Source organism: Melopsittacus undulatus, chromosome 4 (assembly GCF_012275295.1).
Source record: "Melopsittacus undulatus isolate bMelUnd1 chromosome 4, bMelUnd1.mat.Z, whole genome shotgun sequence".
NCBI classification, from domain to species: domain Eukaryota; kingdom Metazoa; phylum Chordata; class Aves; order Psittaciformes; family Psittaculidae; genus Melopsittacus; species Melopsittacus undulatus.
This window is the reverse complement of record NC_047530.1, coordinates 2,534,984-2,553,352: the sequence shown is the minus strand read 5'-3', so window position 1 is coordinate 2,553,352 and position 18,369 is coordinate 2,534,984. Positions and strand designations below refer to the sequence as shown.

The window sequence follows — 18,369 nt, the reverse complement described above, 5'->3', positions numbered from 1 at the left end:
ATTGCATTGCCTTGCCTTGCCTTCCTTTCTCTTCTCTTCCCTTCCCTTCCCTTCCATTCCCTTCCATTTCTTTTCCTTCCCTTGCTTTACCTTCTCTTCCCTTGCCTTTCATTTCCTTCTCTTCCTTTCCCTTTCTTTTCCCTCCTTTCCCTTTCCTCTCCTTTTTTTTTCGTTTTTGTCTTCTTCCTGTTCCTTGCCATTCCCTTCACTGTTCTCTTTGCCTTTACCTTTACATTTCTCCTTGCCTTTCATTGCCTTCCTTCCTTTGCCTTCCTTGCATTTCATTGCCCTTTACTTTCCTTTCCTTTTCCTTTCCCTTTCCTTTCCTTTATTTTTGCCTTTCGTTAATAGTTTCCTGTTCCTTCCTTCCTTCCTTCCATTCTTTCTCTAACTCTCAATTTTTCTTGTTTCTCCTTTTCTGTTCCTCTTCTTCTCTCTTGCACTCTCCAAATTTATATGTTTTCCTGTGTCGCCTTCTCTCTTTCTCTCTCTTTCTCAGTTTCTCTTGCATTCCCCTCTTTCAGCCTCACTCTCCAGTTTGCAGGGTTTCCCTTTGATTTCTCTTCCTCACCCCAAGTCCCTCAGGAATGAACCCAGTGGTCCTCCTCAGCTTCCCTGTCTTTGCAGTCCCTTTGCCAGAGCCCTGCCTGCCTGGGACCAGAGAAACAGCCACAGCTGCCCCAGGGCCTCTCTCTCACACCTTCCCCATGCAAGGAGCTCCCCCAAAGCACCACAACACTCGGCTGCTCAGCCAAAGCACACACAGTTTATTTGGGGGGACAGGGACAGGAGCCTCATAGGAAGGGGGAGCAGAGCTCAGGCCTCCCCCTGCCCAGCAGGGCCTTGGGCAGTGCTCTCCATGGGGATGCCCTCAGGCACGGGGCTCTCCTCCTTGCTCCTCGCTTTCTCTTCAAACACTCTGCGCAGGGCGACTTTGATGGAGCCTTGGAAGCGGCGCTGCCGCCAGCTCCCCACCAGGAAGTAAATGACTGGATTGATGCTGCTGTTCAGCAGAGCCAGAACAAGAACCACACTTTGATTAACGTAAATACCGTTATGTAAAAGTGCAAGGACAGCATTTAAGGTGAAGGGCATCCCAAAGGCAAAGAAGAAGATGACATTGAGCACAACAGCAACATAGAGTTTCCCCAGGTGCCGTCTCTGTGAGCCACATCGGAGCCTTATGACCATGGACGCGTTGGAAATCAACATCAATAATGACAAAATCACAGAGTAGACAGTGATCACACTTGAAAAGAGTGTCCCATATCTTTGATGAAAGAGATAGCAAAGATACATGGCCAAAATGAAAGAGCCGATGCTGGCCCAGAGCACCCCACTCACGATGCCTGACAAGTGCTTTGGGCGGTGGCAGCGATACCAGATTGGGAAGATGACAGAGACAGAGCGCTCCGTGCTGATGGCTGTCAGGAGACCCAGGCTGCTAAGGACAAAGAAGTGGCACAGGAATTCAACTGCATATACAAAGTTATTGATGAAAGGATGAAAAGATATCAAACCGTAGCAAATGATTGTTAAGATCAAATGTCCCAATGTTAACAGAAAAAACAAGAGGAGCAGACAGCAGTCAGCAACAGCCAGATTTAGGATGTAGACAGTGAAAGGATTCCGCTTCATCTGGAAACCCAGGAACCACAAGACTATCCCATTCCCCACCATTCCAAAGACACAGATCACCAAAAGGAAAGCTAGAAAGACCATAAGACCAATCAGTGCATGCAAGCATTTACGTTCACCATGATCCACATAGCTCCAATTTCCATCATGTGTGTAATTCAGAGAGAGGTCTGTTGTGTTGGTGCCCTCCATGGAGAATGAGCCTGCTCTGGGTGGCCGCCTTCTCCCTCCGCCACCACCTCCTAGGAGACACAAGCAATGGGAAGGCAATGAGGGCCATCGGCGTTCCCCGCTCTCCCCATCTCTGCGCACAGCCCCACGCCAGCCCCAGGCTGCTCCAGGCAGGAGCCGTCCCCTGGCGTGGCCAGGACAGGCTCCCAGCCCTGCCCGCCTGGCCCTGCCCAGGAGCCATCTCCCACCTGCCCGTGCCCGCTCTCCTACCTCCTGCTGCTCCTGCCAACAGCGCTGCTGCAGGAGCTCCAGCACAGGGGCCTCCAGCCTCAGCAGCACAAAGCCTCTGGGGATGCTTGCGTGGCCACCGCGCTCTGCTCTGCCCTCTTCCTCGTGCCTGGGCACCACAGCTTTGCCCACACATCACGGCCCCTGCTCACCACACACCCCTCACAATCTGCCCCCATCGCTGACAGCTTCCCCTCACGTGTCCCATGGCAGAGAGAGATCTTGTCACTAGGAGCTGGGCACCTCACCCCCTTCCTCTCTCTCCTCCCCCCAGCTTTTCACCACCAGGGGAGGATCCTTTATGATCCCAGGACAAAGGCTCTCAGATTCCATAAAACAGCCTTTGGAACACCATTTGCTACATCCATAGCTCTCCGGAAGGAGGGAATCGCTCACAGAATCTTATGTCCTTTTAGGTGTTGGGAACCCGGGATCTTGCACCATCAAACAGACCCATCCTGTCCATGGAACGTTATCCCATTCTGGGTGTCTGAGCTGTTACAGGGGTTCCAGAAAGAAGAAGACAGCTCTTTCTACTGCCAAGCAAAATGGATGCTCATGTGAGAACTGTTGCAGCAGTCTCAGACATAGGCAAGCACACGCAGTGTGAGCTGCCTGCAGGCTGCCCTCTTGCCATCAGCCAAGAAGGTTTATCCGCGGCCAAGGCAGATGCACAGTGTGCACAGGCCTGGAACTGCTCAGCTTGGGTGTTCTGTGGATCACTCACTCCCTGAGGAACTCACGTGGGAAAGGTGGGATTGTAACACAGGAATGTACATGAACCATTCCCAGGGATGGCGCATGGCAGAAAGGTGAGAGTGGGAGAGATCAACAGCGGGAGATCACTGAGGTGCAGACACACAGCAGCATCAGGGCTCAGCTTCTTGTCTCTAATGCCATGGAAACTGGTGCTCAAAGACTTCTTCCATCTTTCTTCCGGGAGGCAGCACCAGGAGCTAAAGGCTTTGCTTTAATGTGTCAAAGCATGGAACATAATACCTGTGGGACATTGGAGGCTACAAAGCCATAGAAGAAATCAATAAAGGGAAATGCCTTTCACAGTGGAGGTGAAGAAAGAAAAGCACATGCTGTCATTGTAGGACAAGCAGGAGCTGACATGTTATAGGCCCAAAAGTGATGGAAATGGGGTTAAAGGGACCTCGTCTCCCGAGGCGTGACTGAACAACACTGAACTGGCCATGTGCAGCTCTCTGATTCTCTTGCAGGCCCTGAAGGCTACAGCAGGCCTTATTTGCTCTGACCCACTGACTCATCCCCTGCCCCTTGCTGCAGGCCTGCACACCCACACTGCAGGACTTGTCCCTGCCTGAAGCCCTGTCTCCATCCCCTCTCATGGGTGGCCCTTCAGCCTGTGCTCCAGCCCTGCTTCAAGCCTACCTTTAAGCCTTAACTCCTGCAGCTCCAGGCTGCAGCCCTGCAGAGACTGTGGAGCTTGCTCATTACCGTGCGTTCACCACATGAAATCAAGGGATACCCTTGGAAGACTCCAGCCTTGGGGGTGACAAGCACAGGCTGTGACTCCCAGAAAATGGTATTTACGAGCTGGGAAACACAGCAAAGATGGAGAAAACTAAGCAATGAAAATGTTGTTCCTTGGGCTGCTGAGGGAGGAGATTGTGTGACAGGAACCACTTGTAGATAAAAGCTCATTTGCAACACTACGTACCCCACACAGTGTAATCTCAGAGGAGACACATGCACATCAGGGATGTGATTAGAGGCAGTGGGCAAAGCCCTTGTGATGTTCTCTATATGAGGAATGGTGATTTCTCATGGCAAGTTGACACAAGGCCATGCTCTGCCTCATTGTCTGCTTCTGCTGAAGGGATTCTCTTGACATCTCATTGCCAAATCTCTTCCCCATCATCCGCTTGCTGAAGGGGCATAAGATTGTGTGAGTGATTCCCTCCTTCCGGAGAGCTATGGATGTAGTAAATGGTGTTCCAAAGGCTGTTTTATGGAATCTGAGAGCCTTTGTCCTGGGATCATAAAGGATCCTCCCCTGGTGGTGAAAAGCTGGGGGGAGGAGAGAGAGGAAGGGGGTGAGGTGCCCAGCTCCTAGTGACAAGATCTCTCTCTGCCATGGGACACGTGAGGGGAAGCTGTCAGCGATGGGGGCAGATTGTGAGGGGTGTGTGGTGAGCAGGGGCCGTGATGTGTGGGCAAAGCTGTGGTGCCCAGGCACGAGGAACAGGGCAGAGCAGAGCGCGGTGGCCACGCAAGCATCCCCAGAGGCTTTGTGCTGCCGAGGCTGGAGGCCCCTGTGCTGGAGCTCCTGCAGCAGCGCTGTTGGCAGGAGCAGCAGGAGGTAGGAGAGCGGGCACGGGCAGGTGGGAGATGGCTCCTGGGCAGGGCCAGGCGGGCAGGGCTGGGAGCCTGTCCTGGCCACGCCAGGGGACGGCTCCTGCCTGGAGCAGCCTGGGGCTGGCGTGGGGCTGTGCGCAGAGATGGGGAGAGCGGGGAACGCCGATGGCCCTCATTGCCTTCCCATTGCTTGTGTCTCCTAGGAGGTGGTGGCAGAGGGAGAAGGCGGCCACCCAGAGCAGCCTCATTCTCCATGGAGGACACCAACACAACAGACCTCTCTCTGAATTACACACATGATGGAAATTGGAGCAATGTGGATCATGGTGAACGTAAATGTTTACATGCATCGGGTGGACTTATGGTCTTGCTAGCTTTCCTTTTGGTGATCTGTGTCTTTGGAATGGTGGGGAATGGGATAGTCTTGTGGTTCCTGGGCTTCCAGATGAAGCAGAACCATTTCACTGTCTACATCCTAAATGTAGCTGTTGCTGACTGCTGTCTGCTCCTCTTGTTTTTTCTGTTCACATTGGCATATTTCAACTTAACAATGATTTGTTATGGTTTGGATTCTTTTTATCCTTTCTTTGAAAAGTTTGTAGATGCAATTGAATTCCTGTGCCACTTCTTTGTCCTTAGCAGCCTGGGTCTCCTGACAGCCCTCAGCACGGAGCGCTCTGTCTCTGTCATCTTCCCAATCTGGTATCGCTGCCACCGCCCAAAGCACTTGTCAGGCATCATGAGTGGGGTGCTCTGGGCCAGCATCGGCTCTTTCATGTTGTCCATTTATCTTTGCTTCAAATTTGATGAAATTCATGTAACAATATTTAAAAGTGTGGCCATTACCTATTCCGTGATATTGTCATTATTGATGTTGATTTCCAACGTGTCCATGGTCATAAGGCTCCGATGTGGCTCACAGAGACGGAGCCTGGGGAAACTCTATGTTGCTGTTGTGCTCAATGTCATCTTCTTCTTTGCCTTTGGGATGCCTTTCAGTGCTGAGGTTTTCTTCGATCTGTCCCTTTCGCGTAATTTATTTCCAGAAAACACCACTCTGGTTCTGGCTCTGCTGAACAGCAGCATCAATCCAGTCATTTACTTCCTGGTGGGGAGCTGCCGGCAGCGCCGCTTCCAAGGCTCCATCCAAGCCGCCCTGCGCAGAGTGTTTGAAGAGAAAGTGAGGAGCAAAGAGGAGAGCCCCGTGCCTGAGGGCATCCCCATGGAGAGCACTGCCCAAGGCCCTGCTGGGCAGGGCGAGGCCTGAGCTCTGCTCCCCCTTGCAATGACCCTGTAATGGATGGGAACCTAGCTGAGAGTTGACTCCCTCTCATGCCTGAGAGACAGAACAAAGGATGTTGTTTGCCGCAGTGTGTTCGGTATACTACACACGTTTATGTTCATTGTGAGTGTTTGTCAGAAAGAGGCAGGAAACAGAGGGGTGCAGCTGTTCTATGACCTTCACACTTGGCCACACTGGGGTGCCTGGACAACGCTCTCAGCGTGGACAATGCTGAGGTCATGAGAAACTGCACGGTCCCATGAGTAAACAATCAGAGATCTGGCATAAAGCCGCTTGTTTTGGTATGGGTATAAATGAAGGACCCTCTTGTGGCCATGGGAGAAGCCTCACCTATGGGTGGACGCACTGCATATGAATTTTCCCTGTTACCTGAGACTCCTGGCATCAGCTGCAATGGGGCTTCCCAGCTGGAAGTGTGGCACTGGATGATGATTCAGTGGTAGCTGGTGATGTATTTCTTCTTAATCTCTGTTGTCTCTATACAGTCATGATTTGATGCATTGCAAAGTTTCTTTGGTACTTTCCTTACAGATCCATATATCTCTGATTTGCTTTACTGTGCTTGTTCACTCTAGATAGTGAGAGATATTTATCTAATTCACATTAGTGTCATTGTCTTTAGTGTGCTTATTGTCTTTAGTGTGCTTGTTTAATAAACTCTGCAGATTATAGAGCTAGCGTGTGGTCACTTTGCGACGTATCCTGCCTGTCAGCAGAAGAGACCCTTGTGGCCCTGTCCCCCTCAAATAAACTGTGTGTGCTTTGGCTGAGCAGCCGAGTGTTGTGGTACTTTGGGGGAGCACTTTGCGTGGGGAAGGTGTGAGAGAGAAGCCCTGGGGGAGTTCTGGCCGTGTCTCCTGTCCGAGCCAAGCAGGGCTCTGGAAAGGGACTGCAAAGACAGGGAAGCCAAGGAGGACCTCTGGTGCGTGCTGGGGGGATTTGTGTTGTAGAGGAGAAGACAAAGGGAAGCATCACAGATTGGAGTGTGAGGGATAAAAAAGTAAAAGAGGAATGAAAAGAGTAAGAGATAGAGAGAAAGAAAAAGAAGAAGGCAAGAGAGAAAGCCCTTAAGTAAGCCAGGAAGGAAGGAAGGAAGGAAGGAAGGAAGGAAGGTGTTGGGGTCGAGCATGGGCGCTTGAACAGGCCTACAGCAAGCTGTGAGAAAGTGAAATTATGACCCCAGGTTAAAAGATGAAGAAGTGTCAAGATCAGCAAAACAGGAATGCAGTAACAGGATGCCAGTAATTGCAGAAGCATGATGTAATGCTAAGCTGAAGCGAAGGTGTGAAACCAATCAGGAGATGTAAAGGGGAGCGTGTATCCCTCGTGGGCAAAGCAAAGCAGCCAATCAAGTAATGCGTGATCACATGTAAGACAGTATATTAAGAGCAGCCTTGTAATCAATAAACGGAGCATTTTGTGAACCTACATCGTATCGGTGTTTTCTCCCCTCCACCTGGCCGCGGCATTCTGGTGACCCCGACGTGATACCAGGAGAGAGAGAGACCGCGGACGAGAGAAGGTGGAGATCCCGGCTGCCCGAGAGCGGCAGGTTTTCCAAAAGAGGCAGGAAAGGAGCTCAAATTACGTGGCCACGGCTGACCAGTGAGTCAGGCAGACTGCGGTCTGGTTCGGGATGGGTTCCGCTGTATCAGCGATAGAAAAGGCTACGATAGAGGGACTGCTATGCGTAGCGAAGAAAACAGGGTACTCGATACCCCGACAGGAACTTGTGGACTTTTTATTTTGGTGCCGACGAAGGGGGTTGTTAGAAAATACGGGACAGTTATTCTCCAAAGATCAATGGCGTAAGATAGGGGAAGAATTGTGGGAGACGGTGAAGCTTTTAATCTCGAGACTTGGGAGAAAATTACTAAGGAAGAAGCCCCTGATTTATGGATGTTTTCAGTCCTTCCTAAGGTGAAGGGAGCAACCCTTAAAGAGACAGACCTAAAGTTAATGTTGAAATGGTCGAAGACACGTTACCCAGAGATTTATGAGTCTACCAGATTTGAGATATCCTTGTGGAATGGGGCAGGAGTTAAGCTGTGGAATGCAGCCACGAAAGGCAATGAAGCTGTGAAAAGTTTGTTAGTAAGTTGGAGAACTGTTTTAGAGATGTTAAAGTCAAAAAAAAATGAGATCATGGAAACCAGTGCCCCCCCCCCCCCCGAATCTCCACCTGTTGCCGCTATTTCTGCGAAGATTGATGTCGGGGATGAAGATGATCCTTTTGATTCAGACCCTATTGACCCCGAGAAGGAGCCTGTGCACATTCATCAGTTTGCTGTTGCTGATCCTGAGATTCTGACGCCTGATAATGCCAGTGCTGACCTGGATGGTGCTCTTGACCTGGAGCCTATTCATCCGGAAAAGAAGCCTGATTTATATCCCCCATATCCTCATGATAAATGGGTAGCTGTAAAGGGAGAAGTGAGATGGGTGGGGGATGTGGATGTATTGCACGGTTTCCCATGGTGTGTGTGCTTCCCACCCGAGATGGGAAGGTCTCTTGTATGCTCTTATCAGGGGTAACGGGCAGAATGTGTCAGATTGTGGAGTTGGGACCCCGTATACAACTCCTTTGATACAGTCTCTCTGTGATACTCATGTACTAGAAGTTGGTAAATATAAGTATGTCCATGTTTCTATCGACCCTTGGAAACCTTTAGAGGTATTGCTGGCAACTTCTTCCGATATAGGCTGGCCACCTGTGTTGGAACGAGTGTGCATTTTGGTCAGTATAAAAGCCCAAGCCTCATGCGATGTGAGGGAGGCAGAGCCTCTGCGTGGATGCCCGCTAAGGTTGAGCCTGCCACCTTGCACTGTGATGATGCTTCTTGGAGCTGGTTTCCTGGTAGTCTTTACAGGGTCCTTGTGCCACATCCTGTATGTGGGACTGTGCAGTGGGAGCAATGATTGTCTGGATTTTGTGTTTCAAATATTGTAGTTGTGTGGAATGTGCTTGTGGGATCCCATATGTGTGTGTGTGTGATGAGGGCAGACAGTTTTCTGTGTATTTTTTGTTGTCAGGTTCATATAAAAGTTTTTAATGGGTAGCAGTTTAACACTTTGGGAAAGAAAGGGTTAATGCAGAAATGCGGCAGGTATTTGTTTCTGCTGCTGAGAAGGCTGCTGCCGATAGCCGGTGGTTTTAGCTGTGCAAAGCAAGGTGAGCGACTTTGAAAAAAAAAAAAAAAAAAAAATGAGTAATGATAACACATTCTAGCTGTTATTAATGACTGTAGTTTTGATGTATATTGCTTAAAGCTTGTTTTCCAGACAATATGCATGTGTAATACAAAAAAAAAAATCACTTGAGGGCAACTGAAAATTAACAGCTTGAATATGCATGCTTGTAAAGTAGCTATTATTAGAGGCTGTGATTTTGCATATAAAACCACCTGTATTTACTAGCCAGTTGCTAACAAGAAACTATACCTTGTATTGTATGGATTTGTCACTTGTAAAAGAAATATTAGAATATGCAAATTTGCAGCAGCTGCTAGAAAATGCTAAGGCAAAAGCTAGAAAAATTCTAATATGATGGTAGTGTTATAAAGCAGGTAATTGAACAAATTAAGAGGGTGGGAAAACTCCACTGTAAGAAATTTCTTTGGTTAGTCCCTCACTGTCATCAGCATCTTCAACATGCTGATGCACTCTGTGATAGTTACTCTGCTAATGTAAATCTGTGTGTGCTTTGCTATAGTAGTGACTTGTTACTGGGTTAAGCAGGTGAAACTCTGCATTGACAACAAGGTGCAAGGACAGAGATTGACCCAATGCCTGCTACCACAGTCAAGGGCAAGACTGGGTTGGCCTCTGTGCTTGCCACCAAGGAAGAACCTTTAGCTCCACTGCTGGCTGCAACCCAGCAGGTGTAGAGCGGTGGAGACACATGCCATGCCAGACCTTGATGTGAGGGATGGCCTCCACTGTTATCAGAGAGCCATACAGGAGAAAAAGGGAAGGCCCAGCTGTGTACAGCTATCAACAGGACCATACTGACTGCCAGCGAAAAGTATAAAGCCGCAGAACAACATAAAGAAACAGCAATGATAGAAATCTGTGTAAAACCTTTGTAATATCTGTTCTATTATGTGTGACCATCGGTAATGGACAAGTATACTGAGCACATGTGTTAAATCCTCATTATTCCATCCTGTTACATGGTGTGTAGGATTCACTGGTATGCCACATGTTATAAAGGTGACATCAAGTGACTTCAAATCAGACTAATCTGACTGAAATAATGCTGCCTAGAGTAGTGGGTTGTAATGTTACACAAGTCAAGCAGTGACAGAGCAGACAAACCAAATTGTAAAAAACTTTTAGTAAAACTAAAAAGGGGGAGATGTGGAGACAGTGTTCTCACAGGAAAATTAATATTTGGTACATGAGCTCTGAATAACTCCGAGGGATACAGCAAGGCCATGGGAGGCCCGAGGAAGCCTAAGCAAGCAAGATAAGAAGAAGCTGTAATTCACTGAGTTATGAGAACTGTGGACTGTTGGCAAGTTTTTGAGGTCAAGTTCTCACACCTGTGCTTAACCAATTATATGTTAGTCACTAAGGGTCTTCAAGACAAGTATCCAATCATGATATGCCAAATTGCTGTAGGTGTGTGTAAGCAATAGTATATAAGGAGTTAATGCTTTGCAATAAATGGCTTTTTGTCTGATAAAAAAAAAAAAAGGGGGAGTGTAACTCCTTGACTGTTAACACTGTACAGTTTAATCCTGCAGCTGCTTCACATCCCCTTTGCATTAGAATGCTTCTGGGCATGTGTTGTATGAATCTTTCTGATCATTCTGAATCTATTCACAAGAAAATGTTTGAACTTAAAGAAAATATAAAAGAACTTGCTGTAGAAACAAATCCTATAGACTCTTGGTTAAAATCGTTAGGAATAAGTAGTTGGTTAAGGAGTTTAATCATGATGTTTAGCGGACCAATAATGATTATGTTGTTAATTTTGTTTTTTGGACCTTGTTTGTTACAATGTATTATGCAACGCGTGCAGCAGATGAGTAATGCTTTATTTGAAAAAAGAGGGGGAGATGTTGGGGGTCGAGCATGGGCGCTTGAACAGGCCTACAGCAAGCTGTGAGAAAGTGAAATTATGACCCCAGGTTAAAAGAAGAAGAAGTGTCAAGATCAGCAAAACAGGAATGCAATAACAGGATGCCAGTAATTGCAGAAGCATGATGTAACGCTAAGCTGAAGCGAAGGTGTGAAACCAATCAGGAGAGGTAAAGGGGAGCGTGTATCCCTCGTGGGCAAAGCGAAGGAGCCAATCAAGTAATGCGTGATCACGTGTAAGACAGTATATTAAGAGCAGACTTGTAATCAATAAACGGAGCATTTTGTGAACCTACATCGTATCGGTGTTTTCTCCCCTCCACCTGGCCGCGGCAGGAAGGAAGGAAGGAAGGAAGAAAGGAAGGAAGCAAGGAAGGAAGGAAGGAAGGAAAGACGGAAAGAAAGAAGGAAGGAAGGAAAGAAAGAAGGAAAGAAGAAAGAAAGAAAAAGAAAGAAAGAAAGAAAGAAAGAAAGAAAGAAAGAAAGAAAGAAAGAAAGAAAGAAAGAAAGAAAGAAAGAAAGAAAGAAAGAAAGAAAGAAAGAAAGAAAGAAAGAAAGAAAGAAAGAAAGAAAGAAAGAAAGAAAGAAAGAAAGAAAGAAAGAAAGAAAGAAAGAAAGAAAGAAAGAAAGAAAGAAAGAAGGAAAGAAAGAAAGAAAGAAAGGAAGAAAGAAAGAAAGAAAGAAAGAAAGAGATGAATGAAGGGAGGGAGGAGGGAAGTAGGGAGTGAGGGAGGGAAGGAGAAAGAAGGGAGGGAGGAGGGAAGTAGGGAGTGAGGGAGGGAGGGAGAAAGAAGGGAGGGGGAGAGAACGGAAGGGAGGGTGGGAGACTGGAGAAAAGGAAGGCAGAAAGAAAGGGGAAAAGGAAGGGAAAAGGAGACAAGAAAACAAAGCTGTGGCTGCCCCGTCCTCGACAATGTTTAAATAAAGTTTGGATGGCGTTCAGAGCATCATCCAACCTGCTCTAGTGGAAGGTGTCCCTGCCCATGTCAGCGGTTGGAACTGGATGAGCTTTAAGCTCCCTTCCAACATAAACCACTCTGTGGTTCCATGACTTCATGCAGAGGGGAAAGAATGGATAACTTCCCACAGGGAAAGCAGCAGGGAAATGGGTGGGTGAACACAGATCCCTGCCACATGCTGGTTGCTCCTCTCCCCTGGTGGCTGCGTGCCTTGAAACAGTTGTGCAGAGCTGCTCAGCACCTCGTGGTATGGCCAGGATCAGAGTGGCAGCATCAGGCTTCCTCCTCATGCTGAGCTGGAGAACCAAATGTACACACAAATAGAAGTGTGATGCTCCTGATTTGTACAGAGGAAAGTGACCCATACATCTGCTCATGTTAATTTCCATATTTCAGGCTTTTACTGGTCATGGGCACAGACGTGCATTCAGTGGAGTTACTATGAGTACACGAGCAGGAGTGCCGGGAACGTGCTGCTCAGAGGCACTGCTGAACCCATCCTTTGCTCAGAGGGATCGAACCCTGCCACTGAAGAGTGCGGCACATTCCCATGTAAGGAGCGTGCTCTTGCTGCCTGCCCAGCTCTGCAGCCCAGCCCAGCCTGTCTTTGTGCCTCTCGATCAGGCAGGAGCTCAGGGCTGGCTCTGCTCACCGCTGCTTTGGACACCAGAGCAGAAGAGCAAGGATGCTCCGTGTGATCAGAACCCATCTCCTGCCATCTAGAGGCACCAGCCCCGCACATGTCTGTGCAAACAGCGCCGGGTGTGGGCTGGATGTGACCCCGTAGTCCCCTGAACCCGGGGTCTGTGTGAGCAGAGGGACTGGGGCTCCTGTTTGGGACAGTTTCTCCTTCTCATTTGCTTTCTCTGAGTCCCTCTCACATTCACTCTTTCATTGTTTCTTAGTTCCCTTATTCCCTCCCCTTTTTCTTAATTTCAACTTTCCCCTTTTCCTTTTCATTCATTTCCCCTTTCCTTTTCTTGCCTTGCCTTGCCCGGACTTGCCTAGCCTTGTCTTTCCTTCCCTTGACTTCCCTTCCCTTTCCTTAACTTGACTTCCCTACCTTTCACTTTCCTTGCCTTCTCTTCCCTTCCTATCCTTACCTTCCCTTTCCATTATCTTCCCTTCCTTTAAGTTCCATTTCCTTCACTTTTTTCCTTTCCCCTCCCTACCCCTTTCTTCCTTTCCCTTCCTTTCCCTTGCCTTGCCTTGATTTCCCTTCCTTTCCCTTCAGTTCCATTACCTTGCCTTGATTTCCCTTCCATTCCTTTTCTTTCTATTGCCTTCCTTTCTTTTCCTTTCCATTGCCTTGCCTTGCCTTCCGTTCTCTTCCTTTCCATTGCCCTCCCTTCCCTTCCTTTTCCTTCTTTTGCCTTGTCTTTCCTTCCCTTGACTTCCCTTTCCTTCCTTTCTCTTTCCTTGTTTTGCCTTCCCTTCCCTACCCTTTTCTTCTTTGTCTTTCCTTTCCTTTGCCTTGCCTTCTCTTGCCTTCCCTTGATTTCCTTTTCTTCCATTGCCTTCCCTTCCTTTACTTTCCATTGTCTTCCCTTCCTTTCCATTGTCTTCCCTTCCTTTCCATTGCATTGCCTTGCCTTCCTTTCCCTTCTCTTCCCTTCCCTTCCATTCCCTTCCATTTCTTTTCCTTCCCTTGCTTTACCTTCTCTTCCCTTGCCTTTCATTTCCTTCTCTTCCTTTCCATTTCCTCTCCTTTTTTTCGTTTTTGTCTTCTTCCTGTTCCTTGCCATTCCCTTCACTGTTCTCTTTGCCTTTACCTTTACATTTCTCCTTGCCTTTCATTGCCTTCCTTCCTTTGCCTTCCTTGCATTTCATTGCCCTTTCCTTTCCTTTTCCTTTTCCTTTCCTTTCCTTTCTTTTGCTTTCCTTTCCTTTCCTTCATTTTTGCCTTTCATTGATTGTTTCCTGTTCCTTCCTTCCTTCCTTCCATTCTTTCTCTAACCCTCAATTTTTCTTGTTTCTCCTTTTCTGTTCCTCTTCTTCTCTCTAACACTCTCCAAATTTATGTGTTTTCCTGTGCCGCCTTCTCTCTTTCTCTCTCTTTCTCTCTTTTTCTCAGTTTCTCTCACATTCCCCTCTTTCAGCCTCACTCTCCAGTTTGCAGGTTTCCCTTTGATTTCTCTTCCTCACCCCAAGTCCCTCAGGAATGAACCCAGGGGTCCTCCTCGGCTTCGCTGTCTTTGCAGTCCCTTTGCAGGAGCCCTGCCTGCCTGAGACCAGAGACACGGCCACAGCTCCCCCAGGGCCTCTCTCTCCCACCTTCCCCACGCAAGGAGCTCCCCCAAAGCACCACAACACTCGGCTGCTCAGCCAAAGCACACACAGTTTATTTGGGGGGACAGGGACAGGAGCCTCATAGGAAGGGGGAGCAGAGCTCAGGCCTCCCCCTGCCCAGCAGGGCCTTGGGCAGTGCTCTCCATGGGGATGCCCTCAGGCACGGGGCTCTCCTCCTTGCTCCTCGCTTTCTCTTCAAACACTCTGCGCAGGGCGGCTTGGATGGAGCCTTGGAAGCGGCGCTGCCGGCAGCTCCCCACCAGGAAGTAAATGACTGGATTGATGCTGCTGTTCAGTAGAGCCAGAACCAGAGTGGTTTTTTCTGGAAATAAAATACTCGAAACGGACAGATCGAGGAAAACCTTAACACTGAAAGGCATCCCAAAGGCAAAGAAGAAGATGACATTGAGCACAACAGCAACATAGAGTTTCCCCAGGCGCCGTCTCTGTGAGCCACATCGGAGCCTCATGACCATGGACACGTTGGAAATCAACATCAATAATGACAATATCAAGGAATAGGCAATGGCCACACTTTTAAATATTGTTACATGAATTACATCAAATTTGAAGCAAAGGTAAAAGGCCAAAATGAAAGAGCCGATGCTGGCCCAGAGCACCCCACTCACGATGCCTGACAAGTGCTTTGGGCGGTGGCAGCGATACCAGATTGGGAAGATGACAGAGACAGAGCGCTCCGTGCTGATGGCTGTCAGGAGACCCAGGCTGCTAAGGACAAAGAAGTGGCACAGGAATTCAACTGCAACTACAAAATTAATGAAGAAAGGAAAAAAAGATTTCAAACCATAACAAATGACTGTTAAATTGAAAAATGCCAATGAGAAAAGAAAAAACAAGAGGAGCACACAGCAGTCAGCAACAGCCAGATTTAGGATGTAGACGGTGAAAGGATTCCGCTTCATCTGGAAGCCCAGGAACCACAAGACTATTCCATTCCCCACCATTCCAAAGATACAGATCCCTGTGAGAAAAGGTGTCAAGATCATCTCTGTGGCCGACGTATGGACACATGGAAGTTCACTATCTTCCCCATAGCTCCAATTTCCATCATATGTGTAATTCAGAGAGAGGTCTGTTGTGTTGGTGCCCTCCATGGAGAATGAGCCTGCTCTGGGTGGCTGCCTTCTCCCTCTGCCACCACCTCCTAGGAGACACATGCAATGGGAAGGCAATGAGGGCCATCGGCGTTCCCCGCTCTCCCCATCTCTGCGCACAGCCCCACGCCAGCCCCAGGCTGCTCCAGGCAGGAGCCGTCCCCTGGCGTGGCCAGGACAGGCTCCCAGCCCTGCCCGCCTGGCCCTGCCCAGGAGCCATCTCCCCCCTGCCCGTGCCCGCTCTCCTACCTCCTGCTGCTCCTGCCAACAGCGCTGCAGCAGGAGCTCCAGCACAGGGGCCTCCAGCCTCGGCAGCACAAAGCCTCTGGGGATGCTTGCGTGGCCACCGCGCTCTGCTCTGCCCTCTTCCTCGTGCCTGGGCACCACAGCTTTGCCCACACATCACGGCCCCTGCTCACCACACACCCCTCACAATCTGCCCCCATCGCTGACAGCTTCCCCTCACATGTCCCATGGCAGAGAGAGATCTTGTCATTAGGAGCTGGGCACCTCACCCCCTTCCTCTCTCTCCTCCCCCCAGCTTTTCACCACCAGGGGAGGATCCTTTATGATCCCAGGACAAAGTCTCTCAGATTCCATAAAACAGCCTTTGGAACACCATTTACTACATCCATAGCTCTCAGGAAGGAGGGAATTGCTAACAGAATCTTATGTCCTTTTAGGTGTTGGGAACCCGGGATCTTGCGTCATCAAACAGACCCACCCTGTGCATGGAACGTAATCCCATTCTGGGTGTCTGAGCTGTTACAGGGGTACCAGAAAGAAGGAGACAGCTCTTTCTACTGCCAAGCAAAATGGATGCTCACGTGAGAACTGTTGCAGCAGTCTCAGACATAGGCAAGCACACGCAGTGTGAGCTGCCTGCAGGCTGCCCTCTTGCCATCAGCCAAGAAGGATTGTCCGCGGCCAAGGCAGATGCACAGTGTGCACAGGCCTGGAACTGCTCAGCTTGGGTGTTCTGTGGATCACTCACTCCCTGAGGAACTCACGTTTGGAAAGGTGGGATTGTAACACAGGAATGTACATGAACCATTCCCAGGGATGGCGCATGGCAGAAAGGTGAGAGTGGGAGAGATCAACAGCGGGAGATCTCTGAGGTGCAGACACGCAGCAGCATCAGGGCTCAGCTTCTTGTCTCTAATACCATGGAAACTGGTGCTCAAAGACTTCTTCCATCTTTCTTCCGGGAGGCAGCACCAGGAGCTAAAGGCTTTGCTTTAATGTGTCAAAGCATGGAACATAATACCTGTGGGACAATGGAGGCTACAAAACCATAGAAGAAATCAATAAAGGGAAATGCCTTTCACAGTGGAGGTGAAGAAAGAAAAGCACATGCTGTCATTGTAGGACAAGCAGGAGCTGACATGCTATAGGCCCAAAAGTGATGGAAATGAGGGTAAAGGGACCTCGTCTCCCGAGGCGTGACTGAACAACACTGAACTGTCCATGTGCAGCTCTCTGATTCTCTTGCAGGTCCTGAAGCTACAGCAGGCCTTATTTGCTCTGACCCACTGACTCATCCCCTGCCCCTTGCTGCAGGCCTGCACACCCACACTGCAGGACTTGTCCCTGCCTGAAGCCCTGTCTCCATCCCCTCTCAGGGGTGGCCCTTCAGCCTGTGCTCCAGCCCTGCTTCAAGCCTACCTTTAAGCCTTAACTCCTGCAGCTCCAGGCTGCAGCCCTGCAGAGACTGTGGAGCTTGCTCATTACCGTGTGTTCACCACATGAAATCAAGGGATACCCTTGGAAGACTCCAGCCTTGGGGGTGACAAGCACAGGCTGTGACTCCCAGAAAATGGTATTTAGAAGCTGGGAAACACAGCAAAGATGGAGAAAACTAAGCAATGAAAATGTCGTTCCGTGTGCTGCTGAGGGAGTAGATTGTGTGACAGGAACCACTTGTACATAAAAGCTCATTTGCAACACTACGTACCCCACACAGTGTAATCTCAGAGGAGACACATGCACATCAGGGATGTGATTAGAGGCAGTGGGCAAAGCCCTTGTGATGTTCTCTATATGAGGAATGGTGATTTCTCATGGCAAGTTGACACAAGGCCATGCTCTGCCTCATTGTCTGCATCTACTGAAGGGATTCTCTTGACATCTCATTGCCAAATCTCTTCCCCATCATCCGCTTGCTGAAGGGGCATAAGATTGTGTGAGTGATTCCCTCCTTCCGGAGAGCTATGGATGTAGTAAATGGTGTTCCAAAGGCTGTTTTATGGAATCTGAGAGCCTTTGTCCTGGGGTCATAAAGGATCCTCCCCTGGTGGTGAAAAGCTGGGGGGAGGAGAGACAGGAAGGGGGTGAGGTGCCCAGCTCCTAATGACAAGATCTCTCTCTGCCATGGGACATGTGAGGGGAAGCTGTCAGCGATGGGGGCAGATTGTGAGGGGTGTGTGGTGAGCAGGGGCCGTGATGTGTGGGCAAAGCTGTGGTGCCCAGGCACGAGGAAGAGGGCAGAGCAGAGCGCGGTGGCCACGCAAGCATCCCCAGAGGCTTTGTGCTGCCGAGGCTGGAGGCCCCTGTGCTGGAGCTCCTGCAGCAGCGCTGTTGGCAGGAGCAGCAGGAGGTAGGAGAGCGGGCACGGGCAGGTGGGAGATGGCTCCTGGGCAGGGCCAGGCGGGCAGGGCTGGGAGCCTGTCCTGGCCACGCCAGGGGACGGCTCCTGCCTGGAGCAGCCTGGGGCTGGCGTGGGGCTGTGCGCAGAGATGGGGAGAGCGGGGAACGCCGATGGCCCTCATTGCCTTCCCATTGCTTGTGCCTCCTAGGAGGTGGTGGCAGAGGGAGAAGGCGGCCACCCAGACCAGCCTCATTCTCCATGGAGGGCACCAACACAACAGACCTCTCTCTGAATTACACACGTGATGGAAACTGGAGCAAAGATCGAAATGTTCAAAACCCATGTTTCTTTCTTCCTGATGGAGAAATGACCTTATATTTTGTGTGTATGGTGATCTGTATCTTTGGAATGGTGGGGAATGGAATAGTCTTGTGGTTCCTGGGTTTCCAGATGAAGCGGAATCCTTTCACCGTCTACATCCTAAATCTGGCTGTTGCTGACTGCTGTGTGCTCATTGTTTATTTTCTGCTCATACCGGGGTATATCAATTTAACAATGATTTGTTATGGTTTGGATTCTTTCCTGCCTTTCTTCTTTAAGTACGTAGGT

General features: G+C 49.3%; 3 protein-coding genes across 3 annotated transcripts; 1 reads left to right on the top strand and 2 right to left on the bottom strand.

Annotated features, from left to right (window-relative positions):
• Positions 1-816: 816 nt before the first annotated feature.
• Positions 817-1,722, bottom strand: LOC117436136 (mas-related G-protein coupled receptor member H-like). Its single transcript, XM_034062358.1, has one exon. It carries the CDS (start codon positions 1,720-1,722, stop codon positions 817-819), a length of 906 nt encoding a protein of 301 aa, XP_033918249.1.
• A 3,061-nt stretch (positions 1,723-4,783) lies between these two features.
• On the top strand, positions 4,784-5,689 carry LOC117436135 (mas-related G-protein coupled receptor member H-like). The gene has a single exon (XM_034062357.1). It carries the CDS (start codon positions 4,784-4,786, stop codon positions 5,687-5,689), a length of 906 nt encoding a protein of 301 aa, XP_033918248.1.
• An 8,470-nt stretch (positions 5,690-14,159) lies between these two features.
• LOC117436134 (proto-oncogene Mas-like) lies at positions 14,160-15,173 on the bottom strand. Its single transcript, XM_034062348.1, has one exon. It carries the CDS (start codon positions 15,171-15,173, stop codon positions 14,160-14,162), a length of 1,014 nt encoding a protein of 337 aa, XP_033918239.1.
• Positions 15,174-18,369: the final 3,196 nt, after the last annotated feature.

Excerpts from the sequence above, each read along its gene's own strand:
- LOC117436136 (XM_034062358.1), bottom strand. The coding sequence starts at position 1,722 with ATGGTCTTTCTAGCTTTCCTTTTGGTGATCTGTGTCTTTGGAATGGTG.
- LOC117436135 (XM_034062357.1), top strand. The coding sequence starts at position 4,784 with ATGGTCTTGCTAGCTTTCCTTTTGGTGATCTGTGTCTTTGGAATGGTG.
- LOC117436134 (XM_034062348.1), bottom strand. The coding sequence starts at position 15,173 with ATGGAGGGCACCAACACAACAGACCTCTCTCTGAATTACACATATGAT.